We start from the raw sequence: 21,201 nt of genomic DNA, 5'->3' as shown, positions 1-21,201 counted from the left end.
TCTACTATGTGGCATTGCGTATAGAAAGGGCACTACTGTGTCGTCTAATGTGAATAAAGAGCAATAGGGTGTAGTGTAAATGTGAATAAGGAGAAATTCAGTGTGATGTAATGTGAATAAGGGGCTCTACTGTGAGTAGTAACGTTTATAAGGTAAAGTGATACTACTGTGGGATGTAATATGAATTATGGACACCATCGCATGATCAAATGTGAATAAACTTGCAGTACTGTGTGGCGTAATTGGAATTGGGGTTACTATTGTGTGGCCATGCCCCTTGCCAGCAAAAACACACCCCTTTTTGGACTGTGTGCCAAATGTGCGAACTGTTCCTATTTAAAATATAGGGGGTACAAACACCAAAATAAGAACTGCTATGGGTAAGGGGTGATGGTGCTGGGAAAGAGGTGCAAGGTCAGAGGCGGAACCAGCTGTGGTGCTAGGGGGCACCAGCCAAAATCTTGCAGAGGGCATCATATTGGTTAGGGCCGGCTCTGTGTCACATGATCTCTGTAACTTTCTGTGTGACATTAGCCTTACCCTCATCAAATTTCAAATGGTTTTAGAAATATGTCACTATATCAAAATGCAATTTCTCTGACGTCCTAAGTGGATGCTGGGGACTCCGTAAGGACCATGGGGAATAGCGGCTCCGCAGGAGACAGGGCACAAAAGTAAAAGCTTTAGGATCAGGTGGTGTGCACTGGCTCCTCCCCCTATGACCCTCCTCCAAGCCTCAGTTAGGTTTTTGTGCCCGGCCGAGAAGGGTGCAATCTAGGTGGCTCTCCTAAAGAGCTGCTTAGAGTAAAAGTTTTGTTAGGTTTTTTATTTTCAGTGAGTCCTGCTGGCAACAGGCTCACTGCAACGAGGGACTTAGGGGAGAAGAAGTGAACTCACCTGCGTGCAGGATGGATTGGCTTCTTAGGCTACTGGACACTAGCTCCAGAGGGACGATCACAGGTACAGCCTGGATGGGTCACCGGAGCCGCGCCGCCGACCCCCTTGCAGATGCTGAAGAGAGAAGAGGTCCAGAAATCGGCGGCTGAAGACTTCCCAGTCTTCTTAAGGTAGCGCACAGCACGGCAGCTGTGCGCCATTGCTCTCAGCATACTTCACACCAACGGTCACTGAGGGTGCAGGGCGCTGGGGGGGGCGCCCTGGGCAGCAATGAAAGTACCTATGCTGGCTAAAAATACATCACATATAGCCTCTGGGGCTATATGGATGTATTTAACCCCTGCCAGGTTGTCAGAAAAACGGGAGAAGAAGCCCGCCAAAAAGGGGGCGGGGCCTATTCTCCTCAGCACACAGCGCCATTTTCCTACACAGCTCCGCTGCTAGGAAGGCTCCCAGGCTCTCCCCTGCACTGCACTACAGAAACAGGGTTAAAACAGAGAGGGGGGGCATTTTGTGTGGCGATATTATAATATATTAAGATGCTATAAGGGAAAACACTTATATAAGGTTGTCCCTGTATAATTATAGCGTTTTGGTGTGTGCTGGCAAACTCTCCCTCTGTCTCCCCAAAGGGCTAGTGGGGTCCTGTCCTCTATCAGAGCATTCCCTGTGTGTGTGCTGTGTGTCGGTACGTGTGTGTCGACATGTATGAGGACGATGTTGGTGAGGAGGCGGAGCAATTGCCTGTAATGGTGATGTCACTCTCTAGGGAGTCGACACCGGAATGGATGGCTTATTTAGGGAATTACGTGATAATGTCAACACGCTGCAAGGTCGGTTGACGACATGAGACGGCCGGCAAACCAATTAGTACCTGTCCAGGCGTCTCAAACACCGTCAGGGGCTTTAAAACGCCCATTACCTCAGTCGGTCGACACAGACACAGACACAGACACTGACTCCAGTGTCGACGGTGAAGAAACAAACGTATTTTCCATTAGGGCCACACGTTACATGTTAAGGGCAATGAAGGAGGTGTTACATATTTCTGATACTACAAGTACCACAAAAAAAGGGTATTATGTGGGGTGTGAAAAAACTACCTGTAGTTTTTCCTGAATCAGATAAATTAAATGAAGTGTGTGATGATGCGTGGGTTTCCCCCGATAGAAAATTATTGGCGTTATACCCTTTCCCGCCAGAAGTTAGGGTGCGTTGGGAAACACCCCCTAGGGTGGATAAGGCGCTCACACGCTTATCAAAACAAGTGGCGTTACCGTCTCCAGATACGGCCGCCCTCAAGGAGCCAGCTGATAGGAGGCTGGAAAATATCCTAAAAAGTATATACACACATACTGGTGTTATACTGCGACCAGCGATCGCCTCAGCCTGGATGTGCAGCGCTGGGGTGGCTTGGTCGGATTCCCTGACTGAAAATATTGATACCCTTGACAGGGACAGTATTTTATTGACTATAGAGCATTTAAAAGATGCATTTCTATATATGCGAGATGCACAGAGGGATATTTGCACTCTGGCATCAAGAGTAAGTGCGATGTCCATGTCTGCCAGAAGATGTTTATGGACACGACAGTGGTCAGGTGATGCAGATTCCAAACGGCACATGGAAGTATTGCCGTATAAAGGGGAGGAGTTATTTGGGGTCGGTCCATCGGACCTGGTGGCCACGGCAACAGCTGGAAAATCCACCTTTTTTTTTACCCCAAGTCACATCTCAGCAGAAAAAGACACCGTCTTTTCAGCCTCAGTCCTTTCGTCCCCATAAGGGCAAGCGGGCAAAAGGCCAGTCATATCTGCCCAGGGGTAGAGGAAAGGGAAGAAGACTGCAGCAGGCAGCTCCTTCCCAGGAACAGAAGCCCTCCACCGCTTCTGCCAAGTCCTCAGCATGACGCTGGGGCCGTACAACCGGACTCAGGTGCGGTGGGGGGTCGTCTCAAGAGTTTCAGCGCGCAGTGGGCTCACTCGCAAGTGGACCCCTGGATCCTACAAGTAGTATCCCAGGGGTACAGATTGGAAGTTCGAGACGTCTCCCCCTCGCAGGTTCCTGAAGTCTGCTTTACCAACGTCTCCCTCCGACAGGGAGGCAGTATTGGAAACAATTCACAAGCTGTATTCCCAGCAGGTGATAATCAAAGTACCCCTCCTACAACAAGGAAAGGGGTATTATTCCACACTATTTGTGGTACTGAAGCCAGACGGCTCGGTGAGACCTATTCTAAATCTGAAATCTTTGAACACTTACATACAAAGGTTCAAATCAAGATGGAGTCACTCAGAGCAGTGATAGCGAACCAGGAAGAAGGGGACTATATGGTGTCCATGGACATCAAGGATGCTTACCTCCATGTCCCAATTTGCCCTTCTCACCAAGGGTACCTCAGGTTCGTGGTACAGAACTGTCACTATCAGTTTCAGACGCTGCCGTTTGGATTGTCCACGGCACCCCGGGTCTTTACCAAGGTAATGGCCGAAATGATGATTCTTCTTCAAAGAAAAGGCGTCTTAATTATCCCTTACTTGGACGATCTCCTGATAAGGGCAAGGTCCAGAGAACAGTTGGAGGTCGGAGTAGCACTATCTCAAGTAGTTCTACGACAGCACGGGTGGATTCTAAATATTCCAAAATCGCAGCTGATTCCGACGACACGTCTGCTGTTCCTAGGGATGATTCTGGACACAGTCCAGAAAAAGTTGTTTCTCCCGGAGGAGAAAGCCAGGGAGTTATCCGAGCTAGTTAGGAACCTCCTAGAACCAGGCCAAGTGTCAGTGCATCAATGCACAAGAGTCCTGGGAAAAATGGTGGCTTCTTACGAAGCGATTCCATTCGGCAGATTTCACGCAAGAATTTTTCAGTGGGATCTGCTGGACGAATGGTCCGGATCGCATCTTCAGATGCATCAGCGGATAATCCTGTCTCCAAGGACAAGGGTGTCTCTTCTGTGGTGGCTGCAGAGTGCTCATCTACTAGAGGGCAGCAGATTCGGCAATCAGGACTGGGTCCTGGTGACCACGGATGCCAGCCTGAGAGGCTGGGGAGCAGTCACACAGGGAAGAAATTTCCAAGGAGTGTGGTCAAGTCTGGAGACTTCTCTCCACATAAATATACTGGAGCTAAGGGCAATTTACAATGCTCTGAGCCTAGGAAGACCTCTGCTTCAAAGTCAACCGGTGCTGATCCAGTCGGACAACATCACGGCAGTCGCCCACGTAAACAGACAGGGCGGCACAAGAAGCAGGAGGGCAATGGCAGCAAGGATTCTTCGCTGGGCGAAAAATCATGTGATAACACTGTCAGCGGTGTTCATTCCGGGAGTGGACAACTGGGAAGCAGACTTCCTCAGCAGGCACGACCTCCACCCAGGAGAGTGGGGACTTCATCTGGAAGTCTTCCACATGATTGTGAACCGTTGGGAAAGACCAAAGGTGGACATGATGGCGTCCCGTCTGAACAAAAAACTGGACAGGTATTGCGCCAGGTCAAGAGACCCTCAGGCAATAGCAGGGACGCTCTGGTAACACCGTGGGTGTACCAGTCGGTGTATGTGTTCCCTCCTCTGCCTCTCATACCCAAGGTACTGAGAATTATAAGACGGAGAGGAGTAAGAACTATACTCGTGGCTCCGGATTGGCCAAGAAGGACTTGGTACCCGGAACTTCAAGAGATACTAAGAAGGGACTTGCTTCAGCAAGGATCATGTCTGTTCCAAGTCTTACCGCGGCTGCGTTTGACGGCATGGTGGTTGAACGCCGGATCCTAAGGGAAAAAGGCATTCCGGAAGAGGTCATCCCTACCCTGGTCAGAGCCAGGAAGGAGGTGACCGCACAACATTATCACCACATTTGGCGAAAATATGTTGCATGGTGTGAGGCCAGGAAGGCCCCACGGAGGAATTTCAACTCGGTCGATTCCTGCATTTCCTGCAAACAGGAGTGTCTATGGGCCTCAAATTGGGGTCCATTAAGGTTCAAATTTCGGCCCTGTCGATTTTCTTCCAGAAAGAATTGGCTTCAGTTCCTGAAGTCCAGAAGTTTGTCAAGGGAGTACTGCATATACAACCCCCTTTTGTGCCTACAGTGGCACTGTGGGATCTCAACGTAGTTCTGGGATTCCTCAAATCACATTGGTTTAAACCGCTCAAATCTGTGGATTTGAAATATCTCACATGGAAAGTGACCATGCTGTTGGCCCTGGCCTCGGCCAGGCGAGTGTCAGAATTGGCGGCTTTGTCTCACAAAAGCCCATATCTGATTGTCCATTCGGACAGGGCAGAGCTGCGGACTCGTCCCCAGTTTCTCCCTAAGGTGGTGTCAGCGTTTCACCTGAACCAGCTTATTGTGGTACCTGCGGCTACTAGGGACTTGGAGGACTCCAAGTTGCTAGATGTTGTCAGGGCCCTGAAAATATATGTTTCCAGGACGGCTGGAGTCAGGAAAACTGACTTGCTGTTATCCTGTATGCACCCAACAAACTGGGTGCTCTTGCTTCTAAGCAGACGATTGCTAGTTGGATGTGTAGTACAATTCAGCTTGCACATTCTGTGGCAGGCCTGCCACAGCCAAAATATGTAAATGCCCATTCCACAAGGAAGGTGGGCTCATCTTGGGCGGCTGCCCGAGGGGTCTCGGCTTTACAACTTTGCCGAGCTGCTACTTGGTCAGGGGCAAACACGTTTGCAAAATTCTACAAATTTGATACCCTGGCTGAGGAGGACCTGGAGTTCTCTCATTCGGTGCTGCAGAGTCATCCGCACTCTCCTGCCCGTTTGGGAGCTTTGGTATAATCCCCATGGTCCTTACGGAGTCCCCAGCATCCACTTAGGACGTCAGAGAAAATAAGAATTTACTTACCGATAATTCTATTTCTCGTAGTCCGTAGTGGATGCTGGGCGCCCATCCCAAGTGCGGATTGTCTGCAATATTTGTACATAGTTATTGTTAACTAAAACGGGTTATTATTGTTGTGAGCCATCTTTTCAGAGGCTCCGCTGTTATCAGGCTGTTAACTGGGTTCAGATCACAGGTTGTACAGTGTGATTGGTGTGGCTGGTATGAGTCTTACCCGGGATTCAAAATCCTTCCTTATTGTGTACGCTCGTCCGGGCACAGTATCCTAACTGAGGCTTGGAGGAGGGTCATAGGGGGAGGAGCCAGTGCACACCACCTGATCCTAAAGCTTTTACTTTTGTGCCCTGTCTCCTGCGGAGCCGCTATTCCCCATGGTCCTTACGGAGTCCCCAGCATCCACTACGGACTACGAGAAATAGAATTATCGGTAAGTAAATTCTTATTTTTCCCAGATCTAAGAGACATTGGGCGGGATGTACTAGAGGGAAAATGAGATAAAACCCCCGTTTTCTGTGTTTTTATCACATTTTCGTATGTACTAACCCTCGTCCGCCGCTTTTTTCGCCCATGAGGGTATCACCATCTTTGGATGGCGATACCCTATAGAAGCCTATGGGCTTCTTAACGCCGGCCGCCGCAACCTCCCGCCTCTGCAGCCGCAGACGTCAACCCCCCGACATTCCTTCCTCCAGGAAGCCCTGGTCCCGGAAGCTAAACTCCTCCTCCCCCTAGCAACACAGCCGGAGATCCTTCCAGCTACAGGGAGGAGGAGGAGGCGCCCGGGATAGCCTGCTGCCTGCATGCCGTGCAGAGAGGAGAGGGAGAGCCCAGGGAGGTGGCGGAGACCCCCCCCCCCCCCTCGCACACTACCTCACAGGTATCGTAGGGGGCCTCCGTCACCGCCGCATTGCGATGTTAATCGCATATGTTAGTACATATGCGATCAACATCGCTGCGATGGGCGGCGATGTATGTTAATACATCCCGCCCATTGGGCCTTATTAAGGCCTCAACGGATCTGTGGAGCATGAGCACCGTTGTTCGGTAATTTGTGCATGTGCCAGACCAGTACTTCAGTGACTGACAACCTGATGCCGTTTGGGGGCGGAGAGAGGGGGCAGTGACGTCCTCCATTTCTCAAAACGGTGGAGTGTCACTGCCATTGCCGTGGAGGGACGAGGCCTGGATCTCAGTAAGAGGAAGGAGATTTCCTGGATTCTTGGTAGCTCCTGTGGTAGCTGGCTTGCGTGACCCCATGGGTCATGCAGCCGGCCAATGGTGTCGCAGATGAGTCAATGCTGCATCATAGGATGCAGTTGGGATCAGTAATGCAGTAGAAGGCGTGACACCTCCCGCTGCATTACCATATTAGTGCTATTGCTGCTTCTATGTATCAGCAGCAATAGCAGCTCTGCCCACATCTGGATATTATATTGTAAAATAAACTGTAACATACATTGGGCTTAATTCAGACCTGATTGCTGTTGTGCAAAATCGCACAGCGGACGATTATCGAAAGAATGCGCATGCGTACGGATCGTAATGCGCAGACGCAAGGCTAAACTGCAAAAAAATCCTGCCTTTCTTTTTATCGCTAGGTGAATGTAGGCTGATTGACAGGAAGCGGACTTGCACGGGGCAATCTTCCACTCTGTCTCGGCGGTGACTATCCGATCGCAAACCTTTGCAAATTTGCAGAGGTCAGATCAGGTCTGAATTAGGCTCATAGATAAATCATTACTAATCTGTTCTTGTGCAGATTCTAAATCCAAAAACAACCACCGTTGTGCATTGGTGCAGCAATGCAGGATATCTTAGCACAGCTGCATATTAAGAATAAGGGGGTAAGTCAGATCTGATCGTTGGGCTGCATTTTTTGCTGCCCTGCAATCAGATAGTTGCCAAAAGGGGGAGGGGAAAAGCTTGTGCAAGTGTGCGATCGCTTCGTTAGCGGAGCTGCACAAAGATCAGTTTGTGCAATTTCTGCACAGCCCAGGACTTACTTAGCCGCTACGATTGAATCCTCCTGATCGGGGCCGGAGCTGACGTCAGACACCCTCCCTCAAGACGCCTGAGTCCGCCTGCATTTTTCCGGATACTCACGGAAAACAGTCAGTTGCCACCCACGAACGGCGTCTTCCTGTCAATCTCCTTGATTGCAACTGGATCCTTCACACCATCCCGGCGCCGATCCCCGTAGCAGCCATCTGTCATGCCGGCGCAGTGCGGCTCAGACGCATGCGCAGTTCAGATCTGATCGCACTCTGTGTGAAAATGCACAGCGGCGATCAGATCTGAATGACCCCCTAACTACCTACAGTGATGTTGCAGCATTATCTGTCCATCAGCCTAGCGATGTGTAATTGCCAGTGAGCGGCCCTATGCAGATTACTTTATGGGACAAAAACGTCAGCTCTTTGTCATTTAATAAGTAACCAGCATGCTTTCCCGCCATAGGCTTATTAGGAGAAGCAAAAGCACCACTGAAGAAATCTCTGATTTCTGAAAAGATTGCCTTTCAATATATCTGAAGAAGAATGAATTACCTACCTCTAACTGATACATTGATCCCTGTATCCCCAAATCTCCTAGGACATGGTATTGGTGTGGACCAAGTACAAGATGGTCGCTTACATATGTGACTATGTGATATTGTGAGATTATAATAGTGTGAAAGATGAGTAATGCCTTATGTCTTCTCAGGTGGGGACAAGGGACTTATTGCTTAGCTTCAGAGCTCTGTACACTGTGGGATATTCCGTGTCACTAATAGCACTCTTATCATCCCTGATGATCCTCACCATGTGCAGGTAAGTACCCTGGACCTTGAGAGATCACTCACGCTGCCAGTAATTTGCAGATGCCTACAAGTTGGTAGTCCACATGTTGATCCCAAAGAGTAGATTTCATTGACTATGGGCCTAATTCAGTAAGGATTGCAAATTTTGCTAATTAGCAGAATTTGCAATCCTTTTATTAGCATGCTGAGGGCCGCCCATCGCAGGGCAAGGTCGCCCAGCATGCTGACTGGCGCCTCCCCCCATACAACAAGCAGAAATTGCGATCACATCGCAATTTCTGCTTGTTAGCAGAAATTAAGGATGCCTCTTGTCGCCATGTTTCTGATCGTGGCAGCTGCATGTGACATCACTCAGCCACCGTGATCACGCACCCGCCACGCCCCCGTTCGTGCTGCACCACCTCCCCCCTCCCCTCCTGATTGCCGGCCTCTGCCTCCGCAGCATTCAGTCTCCTCCCTGGAAATGGAGCGTGGATCAGCCCCTATATCAGGATACAGGTAATTGAAGGTAAACAACAGTCAATATGATAAGGTGTCAATCTCTTCTGGGTTAAGTACTGTACCTGTGACGCTCCAATAACACAGTACCAAGCTTGGGAACATGCAAACCTGTTTATAAAGCCAAGATTACAACATCCACATGCCACCTACACAGTCTAAGCTTTAAGTTAGTGAATAATATTTCCTCAGACATGTGATGTTATTGAGGTAAATTAGTCATGCACAGTAAAACATGCTTGTGATGTTATTGTGGCTGATAAGTCATGCACAATAATACTCAGTAAAGAGACAGACTGAAGCATTTAACCATTCAACTACATGTCAACACTAGTTACCCCTCACTGATCACTCTTACACTGCTCACCAGGGACATGTGGTAAGGTAAATGGCTCAGGAGGTACAGACTAGTACCAAAGTCAGATTTACACACAATATATGAGCCAAAGGGTTTCATGTGGGCATTATACACAGGTGCAGTAGTATAACATGGTTGCCAAATAGGGGGCAGAGAGGCGGCGTGACACAATGGAAAGGCTATGTGTGGGGGCGTGGCTGCACTATCGCGTCATCGTAGCCACACACTCCAGTATGTAATGTGGAGATTACCGGCATTGCACAGTGGCGGGGCGTGGTTACAATAACACGATTCAGCACAAATCACGTATTTGGCCACCCGGACCGCCCACTTTACTCAGTAATTGCGGGGTGCGGGCGGATCCGGGACACTTGCCCACTTTGCGGGAGGGGGGGGGGCTTCACCCGATTTTCGGGAGCCTCCCAGCCATTCTGGGAGAGTAGGCAAGTATGCAGTATAAACTCCTGGAAATTTGCTGAGTGTTAATCAGAGATGTGTGGAAAAGATAAACAGGGAAGGCACTGCCTCACCTGCCATATACTTTTTACTCCAGAGTTTTGACTATAACATTTATTAGAATAATACAAAGAAGATATTTCTAACATATTCTTTGTATTTTTCATATACTTTAGTTTATAGTTACAGGGGCAAACGCAGGATCTAGCAAGGGGGGTTTCCGTGGGTGGGTGTGTATGTATGTATATGTGCATGTATGTGTAATATATATATATATATATATATATATATATATATATATATATATATATATATATACACACACACACACACACACACACACACACACACACACACACACACACACACACACACACACACACATATATGGAGACAGAACGGCACTCATAGAGACTGGTAAACCATAGAAAATCGGCACAGGACGCTGTAGCTGTTTGTCGACATTTCAGAGTCTACAGTAACTCTGAAACGTTGTCAAACAGCTACAGTGTCCTGTGCCGATTTTCTATGGTTTACCAGTCTCTGAGTGCCGTCCTGTCACCATACATATTATCTGATTCTGCGGTATTAGTTAGGAGTGCCATTCATCATATATATATATATATATATATATACACACAACCAAAGAAAAAGGCGGCACTCGGAGTCTCGGGGATCAGTTCCCCTTCTTCAGGATAAGTGTTAACAGTGCACAACAAACATTTAAATATCCCAAGGTAGTACTTACCCCCCAACAAACAGCCATTCACCTGTCGTCTCCAGCTGGTCACACCGCCAGTCCCTCCGCCCGGCGCCTCCGAGCGCGTCAGCCGCATCCGGAAGTGACGTCGCGGGAGTCAGCCGCGTAACCATGGAGACAAAAACAAACCCATTCCGTTAATAGCATTCAGGGATAACGTGCAAAACAGGACCAAAACTGGTCAAAAGTGCTAGTGCATATCAAAATAAAGTGCTGTCTCAAATTTAATATCAGTGCATGGGTGAGCGTGCAACAGCTGCTATCATTTACACACAACATGCAGCAACTGGCTGTCCTTGTATTACCCCCTGCCACAGAGTAAAAGTGCTTTACAGTACATCTTATTAGATATAATCAGACCTGGTTCTTAAAGGGACATTTGTTATCTTATTGTATACTGGTACAGTCATCCGTTAATTTCATAACCTCAAACACATTGGTAAATGGAACACCCTATACCTTCTCATTTTATAAAAAAATGATCGTCCTATGGTTACTCTTACTACCCTGACTCTGCTGAAGCCAACCCCAGCATAAATGACAGTGGACTCAATAATTAGCAAACTCCCGACACTACCATTCCCTCACATTAGAAAAAGTTACTAAGTCCCATGGAGGGTTGTGCGGCCCCCCAAAGAAATGCCATCCCACACCATTACTGACCCCACTGCCAAACCGGTCATGTTGGAGGATGTTGCAGGCAGCAGAACGTTCTCCTTGGCGTCTCAAGACTCTGTCATGTCTGTCACATGTGCTCAGTGAGAACCTGCTTTCATCTGTGAAGAGCACAGGGCGCCAGTGGCGAATTTGCCAATCTTGATGTTCTCTGGCAAATGCCAAACGTCCTGCACGGTGTTGGGCTGTAAGCACAACCCCCACCTGTGGGTGTCGGGCCCTCATACCACCCTCATGGAGTCTGTTTCTGATCGTTTGAGTAGACACATGCACATTTGTGGCTTGCTGGAGGTCATTTTGCAGGGCTCTGGCAGTGCTCCTCCTGTTCCTCCTTGCACAAAGGTGGAGGTAGCGGTCCTGGGTTGTTGCCCTCCTACGGCCTTCTCCACGTCTCCTGATGTACTGGCCTATCTACGCTGACAGACACAGCAAACCCTCTTTCCACAGCTCGCATTGATGTGCCATCCTGGATGAGCTGCACTACCTAAGCCACTTGTGTGGGTTGTAGGGAGGTCATACAGGCACGTGGAGGCCACACACACTACTGAGCCTCATTTTGACTTGTTTTAAGGACATTATATCAAAGTTGGATCAGCCTGTAGTGTGTTTTTCCACTTTAATTTTGAGGGTGACTCCAAATCCAGACCTCCATGGGTTAATAAATTTGATTTCCATTGATCATTTTTGTGTGATTTTGTTGTCCGCACATTCAACTATGTAAAGAACAAAGTATTTAATAAGAATATCTCATTCATTCAGATCTAGGATGTGTTATTTTAGTGTTCCCTTTATTTTTTTGAGCAGTGTATATATATCTCCTATATAATAGCCTTGTGATTCTGTGCCTGGCCCTCTAACGCTGGGCGGAGTCACAGGCACAGATCTGGGTGGCTGGATGCAGGCCAGGAACAGTCCCCTCCCTCGGTCCGCCCATCCCCGCCCAGTTCCCTCCCCGTCTCTACCCAGTCCCCTCTTTCCCTCCTCCCTGTACACTCCCTGCACCCTGGTTACACTGCAGCCGGTGAGTCTTGCGGCTGTCGCACACTCCGGAGGAGAATGCCGTGGATGATCTCTGACTGCCGCACCCGCCCCCCTCCCACCCGCGGCACCCATAGCCTCCACAACATCCGCCCCCCACCCGCAGCACACGCCTCCCTCCTCCCCGCACCCTCCCACCCGCAGCACCCACACCTGCTGCACCCCCCACCCGCGGCACTCCCGCCCCCTCCCCCACCCATAGCACCCACATTTGCAGCACTCCCCACCCCTCCCCCACCCGCGGCACTCCCGGCACTCCCGCCCCCTCCCCCATCCATTGAACCCACACCTGCAGCACCCACCGCCCCTCCCCCACCCGCGGCACTCCCGCCCCTCCCCCACCCGCGGCACTCCCGTCCCCTCCCTCACCCATAGCACCCACATCTGCAGCACTCCTCCCCTACCTGCGGCACTCCCGCCCCTCCCCCATCCACGGCACTCCGGCCCCCACCCGTTACACCCACACCTGCAGCACCCACCGCCCCTCCCCGTTACACCCACACCTGCAGCACCCACCGCCCCTCCCCCACCCACGGCACTCCCGCCCCTCCCCCACCATCACTCCCGCCCCCTCCCCCACCCGCGGCACCCACCACATCTGTCCCCCACCCACGGTACACGTTCCTCCCCCACCCGCGCCACTCCCGCCCCCTCCCCCACCCATAGCACCCACAAACCGCGGCGCACCCCACCCCTCCCCCACCCGCGACACCCCCTCCCCCACCCCGATACCCACCTCTCTCCCCGCTACACCCCCGTACCCTCCACCCCTCCCGCTCCTCCCTCACCCGCGGCACCCACAGTATCCACCACATCCGCCCCCCACCCGTGGCACTCCCACTCCCTCCCCCACCTGCAGCACCCCCGCCCCTCCCCCACCCACGGCACTCCCGTCCCTCCCCCACCCACCACATCCATCCCCCACCCCGCCACGCACTCCCACCCCCTCCCCCACCCGTATCACCCACAACCTGCAAAACCCCCGCCCCTCCCCCACCTCCATACCCACCTCTCCCCTCTCCACCCCACCCGCCCCTCCCCCACCTGCAGCACCCCTGCACCTCCCCCACCCCCATACCCACTCCTCCCCACCTTCCACCCCACCCACACCTCCCCCACCCGCGGCACCCACAGCATCCACCACATCTGCCTCCCACTCATGGCACACACCCCTCCCCCGCCCGCTGCACTCCCTCCCCCAACCGCAGCACCCCCGCACCTCCCCCACCCCCATACCCCCCTCTCCCCCCGCTACACCCCTGCACCCTCCACCCCATCCATCCCTCCCCCACCCGCGGCACCCACAGCATCCACCACATCCGCCCCCCACCCGTGGCACATGCCCCTCCCCCACCCATAGCACCCACCACATCCCCCTCCCACCCGCGGCACTCCCTCCCCCGCCCGTAGCACCCACACCCGCAGCACCCCCTGCCCACAGCGCATCCTGACCCCCACCACACCCCCGCAGCCGCCACTCCGCCAACCACAGCACCTCCGGCCCCCTCCCCCACCCACATCATCTGTAGACACCTTCCCCCATTCGTGGACCTGCCACACCTCCCCCACCCGCAGCACCTCTGGACCACCTCCCACAGCACCTCCGGACCCCATCCACGGCTCCCCTGCAGCCACCCCTCCTCCACCCGCAGCACTTCTAGCACCTATCACCCAACCTCACCCCCCCTGCAACACCACCGCCCCAAACACCCCCCCCCCCACTACATCGCCCCTCCCCCACGCACACCACCTCCAGACCCCCTCCTTCATCCACAGCCCCCCGCACCCACCCCACCCCCACCAACAGCATCTACACTCCCCTTCCGCACCCGCACCTCCCCCATCCGCGCCTCCTCCACACCCACCCCTCCCCCACCCACAGCACCTCTGCACCCTTTCCGCCATCCGTGCCACTGCACCCACCTCTCCACCACCCGCAACACCTCTGGACCCCCTCCCGCACCCACCCCTCCACCACACGTAGAACCTCAGACACCATCCGCAGCCGCTACAAGTGATTCCCTGAATCAGGGTGATCAGTGGCACGGATAAGCACCTCCACCTCACTGAACCCACCCCCTTTCCAAAAACCCCACACACACACTGAACTTCTGTGAGTATAGTTGCTACCAGTGTACATTGGATTAATAAAAAAAGTAATACTGTGGCCATTATGTGTCTAAGCGACACTGCTACCTGTGGCCATTGTGTATACGTGGCTCTGCTACCAGTGGTCATTGTGTGTATAAGTGACACTGCTACCTGTGGCCATTGTGTGTATAAGCGCCACTGCTACCTGTGGCCATTGTGTGTATAAGTGGTGCTGCTACCTGTGGCCATTGTGTGTATAAGCGGTGCTGCTACCTGTGGCCACTGTGTGTATAAGCGCCTCTGTTACCTATGGGAATTGTGTGTAGAAGTGGCACTGCTACCGGGGGCCATTGTGTGTATAAGCACCACTGCTACCTGTGGTCATTGTGTGTATAAACTGCTTTGCTACCTGTGGGCACGTTGTGTATAAATGTCTCTGCTACCTGTGGGCACTGTATGTATAAGTGGCTCTGCTACCTGTGGGCACTGTGTGTATAAGCGGCTCTGCTACCTGTGGGCGCTGTGTGTATAAGTGGCTCTGCTACCTGTGGGTATTGTGTGTATAAGCGGCTCTGCTACCTGTGGGTATTGTGTGTATAAGCGGCTCTGCTACCTGTGGGTATTGTGTGTATAAGCTGCCCTGCTACCTCTGGCCACTGTGTGGATACGTGGCTCCGTTACCTGTGGCCATTGTGTGTATAAGCGGCTCAGCTACCTGTGTCCATTGTGTGTATACGCGGCTCTGATACTTGTGACCACTGTGTGTAAAAGCTGCGCTGCATACACTAGCAGTATATACTACACTATGTTATTCATTGTGCCCTGCGGCCTCTCTTCACGCCCTCACAAAAGGCTACGCCCCCTTGACAATCGCACGCCCTTCCCCCTTGCGATATTTACCCACTAGCATAAACTTTTTTGCCGGTAATACTCCATATAATAACAATTATAGCACAGTTGAAGCCTGTGCAGGGGTTAACGGGTCATAGCCTCTTGCAACAGTATTTTCTGTCTAACACCTTACCTCTCTTTATCCTCTCCCTACCACCCTGACTCTCCCTATCCTTTACTAATCGCACAGCGTTTCTGTACATTCCCTTTCTCCCCCCTTACGCCTCTCTATTTTTTCTCAACAGGACCCCATTTCTGTATGCCCTCAATACTGCCCTGCATTTCTGAATCTGATATCTACCGGCCTGCGTATGTTCAAAGGCGTGCAGGGGTTAACGGGGTGTAGCCCCTAACGACGGTGTGAAGAGCGCCCGTAGGGCGCGATGAATCACCTAGTGTATGTATATATGTATATATATATATATATATATATATATAGTTAGTCCCGGACAATCTGCACTCCATCCATACATAAATAAATACCCAGGTGTCGGCTAGAATACAGTTCAGATATGCGGGTGGCACTCTCGGGACGTAATTTACAGCAAAATAAATCCAGTAGACGGTGGTGCTTACTCCAACGTTTCAGTTTATTTTCAAACCGTTTTCATACAAAAAAACAACCATACATGTTCTTACCTTTATAGGATAACACCCAGTGATCTCTGACGTCATCGAGAGTGGACGGCGTTTGCAGGGACAGCGGCATAGAGATCACTTGATGTTATCCTAGAGAGGTAAGAACATGTATGGTTGTTTTTTTTTGTATCTTTGAAAACAGTTTGAAAATAGTAAGCACCGCCGTCTACTGGATCTATTTTGCTGCAGATTAAGTCCCAATAGTGCCACTCGCATATCTGAACTGTGTGTGTGTGTGTGTGTGTGTGTGTGTGTGTATGTATATATATACATATATATATATATATATATATATATATATACACACATATACATATATACGTATATATATATACCTATATCTATAACACACATATATACATACACATATAATGAAACACACATACATACATACATACATACATACATACAGTACATACACAAGCACAAACAAACCCACATACATACTGTACACACCATACAAATACACACAATAACAAAGATTTAAAACTTACATACTGTATACAGTACACAGTGGGCTGGGAGCAGAGGGGCGGACGTGTGAGGACGGAAGGCCCCCATGACTGTTAGCAGAGAGCTGCATACTTAGCTCTCTGTGTTTGCTGCAGCTCTGCGATCGCGGTCGCGGCTATTTTGCTGAGACGGAGACACAGCTGTCTCCGTCTCAAAAAGAAAACTTGGCTCATCAGGGGGGTTTCCAGGTACTCGGAAACCCCCCCTGCGTGCGCCACTGAGTTACAGTCAAAACTCTGATGCAAACGTTAGTTTGTCAGGAAAGGTCCTGCCTCACCCCACCGCACGTCACTTCAGTGCTCACTATACCTACCCATGACTGACCACTCTTCCACTGCTCACTACACCTGTCTGACTGATCAGTCCTGTACTCAGTGCCACTTCACCAGTGTGCTTCCTGCTTCCAGCCTGCAATACCATTGTGCATTGCTATCCCCAGACTGCTCACCATCATGTAGTATTCATTACAGTCTGCATACCATCCTGTGTGCCTATTACTGCTCTAATACTACAGTGTACTATTCGGGTGTGGTATTGAAAGTCGACAGTAACTAGGTCGACAATGTCTAGGTCGACCACTATTGGTCGACAGTAACTAGGTCGACAGGGTGTCTAGGTCGACAGGGTCTTTAGGTCGACATGTTCTCGGTCGACAGGTCAAAAGGTCGACATGAGTTTTTAATGTTATTTTGGTGTTGTTTTCTTCGTAGAGTGACCGGGAACCCCAATTAGTGCACCGCGTCCCCTCGCATGGCTCGTTTCGCTCGCCATGCTTCGGGCATGGTGCCTTCGCTCCGCTACCGCTTCGCTCGGCACAGATTACCGTTCCAATCGTAGTCCACGTGGATCGTTAAGTATGAAAAGGTTAAAAAAAAGAAAAAAATTGTGAAAAACTCATGTCGACCTTTTGACCTGTCGACCTAGAACAAGTCGACCTAAAGACCCTGTCGACCTAGAGTCCCTGTCGACCTAGTTACTGTCGACCAATAGTGGTCGACCTAGACATTGTCGACCTAGTTACTGTCGACTTTCAGTCCGGATCCCGTACTATTCCTACTATCTGCAGTTAGTCACGGTGTGCAGTACCAGTCTCTACCTGCAGTCCACACTCATTGCAGAATGCACACACATATAGGGGTCAGTCCAATTGTGTGCAAGTTTTTCACACCTGTGAGTCATCACTGCAGCAGCCACACTTTATGCAACCCGATTTCACACAAAAGTGCTCACAGCCCCATAGGGCAAATTCGGAGAGAAATCAAGCCATGAGAGATGTGAGTTTGGGTGCCGTTGCCAGCGTTGAAATGCCACGTCAACTTGCACCCTTCACACATAATTGGATTGACGGGTGGTATTCTGGTTGCCGGTGGCCGGCCTCGTGGCGCCCACCATACCGGCGCCGGAATCCCAACCGCCGGCATACTGACATCTTTTCTCCCTCTTGGGGGTCCACGACCCCCCTGGAGGGAGAATAGCCCGCCACCGTGCCCGCAGCGTGGCGATCGCAGCGAGACCGCAAGGGGCTCATTTGCGCTCGCCCAGCTGTTGGTATGCCGGTGGTCGGGATTCCGGCGCCGGTATGCTGGTCGCCGTTACCCCCGACCGCCGGCAAACAATACCACACCCAGATTGACCCCCTAGTGTGAAATACATAGACTGAGTCCTTCCCCTTCGTGTCACTGACATGTCTCCTCTTCTTTATTCCTCATGTTCTAGGGATTAGTAGTATTGCTATTGCGGTTGCTTAGATCCTTCTCAGCCTAGTAATACTTCTGACCTACCTGTTCCATACACAGAAGGTAGAATGGAATGTGGAGAAACGTCACCCATTCACCCATTCACTCACTCCAAATTTGACCAGACCTCCCAAGTGGTCCTAGCTTGCATCCCAAAACAAATCCCAAAGCTGACAGTGCGATATCAGATTAGTCATTTTCCAACCTACCTACCACCAGAACTAGCGCTGTTCCTCTGCTCAGTATTTTACACCCCATTTATCTTTTCTTTCTTTTCCAGGAAGCTGCGTTGCACCAGGAATTACATCCACGCCAACCTATTCTTCTCTTTTGCTCTCCGTGGAATATCTGTAATCACTAAGGATATTTTGCTGGAGAAGAGATGGGGCATGCAGACCACTGAGGTCTCAGATTGGGAGATTCTCATTAGCAATGAGGTCAGCGTTATGGTATTTTGCTTCCCATAATTGTAGGATTTTCTGACGCTTTACAGAACTTTAGTTTACTTTGTCTTTCCTGTGGGAAGAACAAATGTTGCCCATCCAGCCAGTGGGTAAAAGATTATATGGAATATTTAATAATTGTCTGAAATTTGAATTGTTCCAGTTGCTTTGACATTTAAAGGACCACTAAACATGACATTACAGACAGCCAAAGCCCCTTCCACGTATCTGGGCAGTAACAGGATCTGATAAGGGTCAATAAAGCTGAGAAAGTAGTCTTTTCAGCTCCTGTGACATCACCGGGCTTAATTCAGATTTGTACATAAACCCGACGAAGCCATGTCAGCCGCAGCATGATGGAGATGTTGCGGCATTTGGGGGGTGGAGCCGGGATGGCAACCGGCACTGTTCAAAATGGGGGCGTGTTATCCCCATTATGAAGGCGAGTCAGGTCCAGGGTCTGTGTCATCGGACACAGACTTACTGGAACCAGGTGTCCGGATCTAAGAGCCATGCCTGAGTAAGCATCAGCTTATGCAGGGTGACGATGCCTAAAAACGTCATGAATTGCGGCCTTCTGTACAAGAGTGAAAATAAGCATGGTGGCCTGCATAAACTCCAGTTATTTCATGTATATAATGCATCTCAGTAATACTTAGCCCTTTTATGTATATTAATTTGAAATCGTGATTTACTTTTTCTTTAATGTCAGTAACTGGTGTTTGGATTTCCACAAAAACACAGAGGGGGGGTATATTTACTAAGTGCCAGCTTTTCAAAGCCTCCTGCAAAGCCGTTACTTGTTGGCAGGTGTGGCCGCGGGATTTAAAAACGGCAGAAGGGATTCAATGCAAAATACTCCCGGCTGGGTGGGCGGTTGACTCATATAAACATACATGTAATATTGTATAAAATATATGTACTGGCTGTCTTACCCGGGGATCAGCAACACCACTGTGTTTCACTGAACACACATTGCACAGACAGCACTCATCTTGTCTTTCCTGTATGCCCCCAGACCATACTTACCTACTCTTCCGGATTGGCCGGGAGGCTCCCGAAAATCGGGTGACCCTCCCGGTCCCCCGGAAGAGCAGGCAAGTCTCCCGATTTCAGGGGTCCTCCCTGCCCGTCCGCCCACTTAGTGTGTAAAGTGGCCGGTCCGGGCAGTCGATGACGCGATTCTTGCTGAATCGCGTCATCATAGCCACGCCCCCTGCAGTGTAATGCCGGTGATCGCAGCATTACAGAGCGGAGGTGTGGCTTAAAGGATGCACCACTGTAACCCCGCCCCCATCCCACCCCTATCCCGCATCCGGCCCACCCCTTCCTCACGTCACAGCCCTCCCCTGCCCCCCTGCTGAGCCGAACTGGCTGCTCTCTCCCGCAGAGAGCAGCCAGAATGTCTGTAAGTATGCCCCAGACTCCCATTGGCTAGTTTCATAAGAGTCTGGGAGCGGGCGTATAGACTAGAGGAAGGACAAACTGAATGCTGTGTTCCGTGCAGCTACAGCAGGTTAGTGAAACACAGCGGCATGATCCCTGATCCCCAGGTAAGGCAGCCAGCACATATATTACATATAACATTATGAGGGTCATTCAAATGCGGTTGTTCTTTCTACACCTGTTGCAATGATTTGCCGTTTGCAATTGGGATTACATGATAATATGGGCAAAAGCTAACCTGTGTAAAAGAATGCCAATTGCGATTGCATAGTTTGCGTACGGCGCTGCATGACTGCAGAAACATCGGTAACATTATCGCACATCGGTTCGCCACGCAGAGCCTGAGTATCTCTGTAGATGAACAGGCTGAGCTGCTCTCCCGGAATGCACAGGATTCTCCAGCAGCAAGTGTGATCGCAGCTGCTAATGTTTGCACGCCCAGATAACGACGTCCGAACAGCCATAACACGCCTGCGTTCACTCGACCACTCCCTGTTACCACCCCCAAACGTTGACATCCTTTAACTCACTTTGCGACTAAAATATGTCTGTGATCGCAACTCGTGAATCACTCGCTGTATGTGCGCACTGAGGCTTAGGCGCATGCGCAGTGAGAAAACATTGAGTGATATGCGTACAGTAGCTGCTTTGCGTCCGCACCTGAATGACACCCTATATGTATTAACCACTCCCACCTTCATCAGCGCCCCATGAAATGTGTGGTCTGCGCTGCAGCTTACGGGCAGAAACCGCCACTGCTTCTTGGTAAGCACAGAGTGGAACACCAAGATATATAGGTTTATGGAGCAATTAAAAACCAATCATTTATTTGCAGTTTGGCACAGTGCACCTCTTCAGATTATTCCACCTTTCTGCTAATATACAGTAGGTGCAAAGATCGGGAGGAGAGAGTAGGCATGCTACTGGATGCACTATCTAGGAGAACTGTTGCAAAAATCAGGCATTTTGACATGCAGATATGAGTCTTCTATAGAGTCAGCGGTGGATTCAACTAGAAGGAGCAATGTAGCACCTTGGCAAAACAATGTAGCACTGCAGGAGGCTGAAACGTGTGTGGGCATTACATGCAAACA

The 21,201-nt window shown here is 50.6% G+C and overlaps 1 protein-coding gene across 1 annotated transcript in view; it reads left to right on the top strand.

Annotated features, from left to right (window-relative positions):
• The window catches only part of LOC134945475 (glucagon receptor-like), a 221,346-nt gene that overhangs the window by 90,960 nt on the left and 109,185 nt on the right, over positions 1 to 21,201 (top strand). The window contains exons 6-7 of the mRNA XM_063934788.1: positions 8,467 to 8,573; positions 18,499 to 18,655. Coding sequence (XP_063790858.1) covers positions 8,467 to 8,573; positions 18,499 to 18,655 — 264 coding nt within the window. The remainder of the gene's footprint in view (positions 1 to 8,466; positions 8,574 to 18,498; positions 18,656 to 21,201) is intronic.

The sequence above is a fragment of the Pseudophryne corroboree genome, chromosome 7 (assembly GCF_028390025.1).
Source record: "Pseudophryne corroboree isolate aPseCor3 chromosome 7, aPseCor3.hap2, whole genome shotgun sequence".
Taxonomy (NCBI): Eukaryota; Metazoa; Chordata; class Amphibia; order Anura; family Myobatrachidae; genus Pseudophryne; species Pseudophryne corroboree.
The sequence above is the reverse complement of the archived record's forward strand: the minus strand, read 5'-3'. Positions and strand labels throughout refer to the sequence as shown.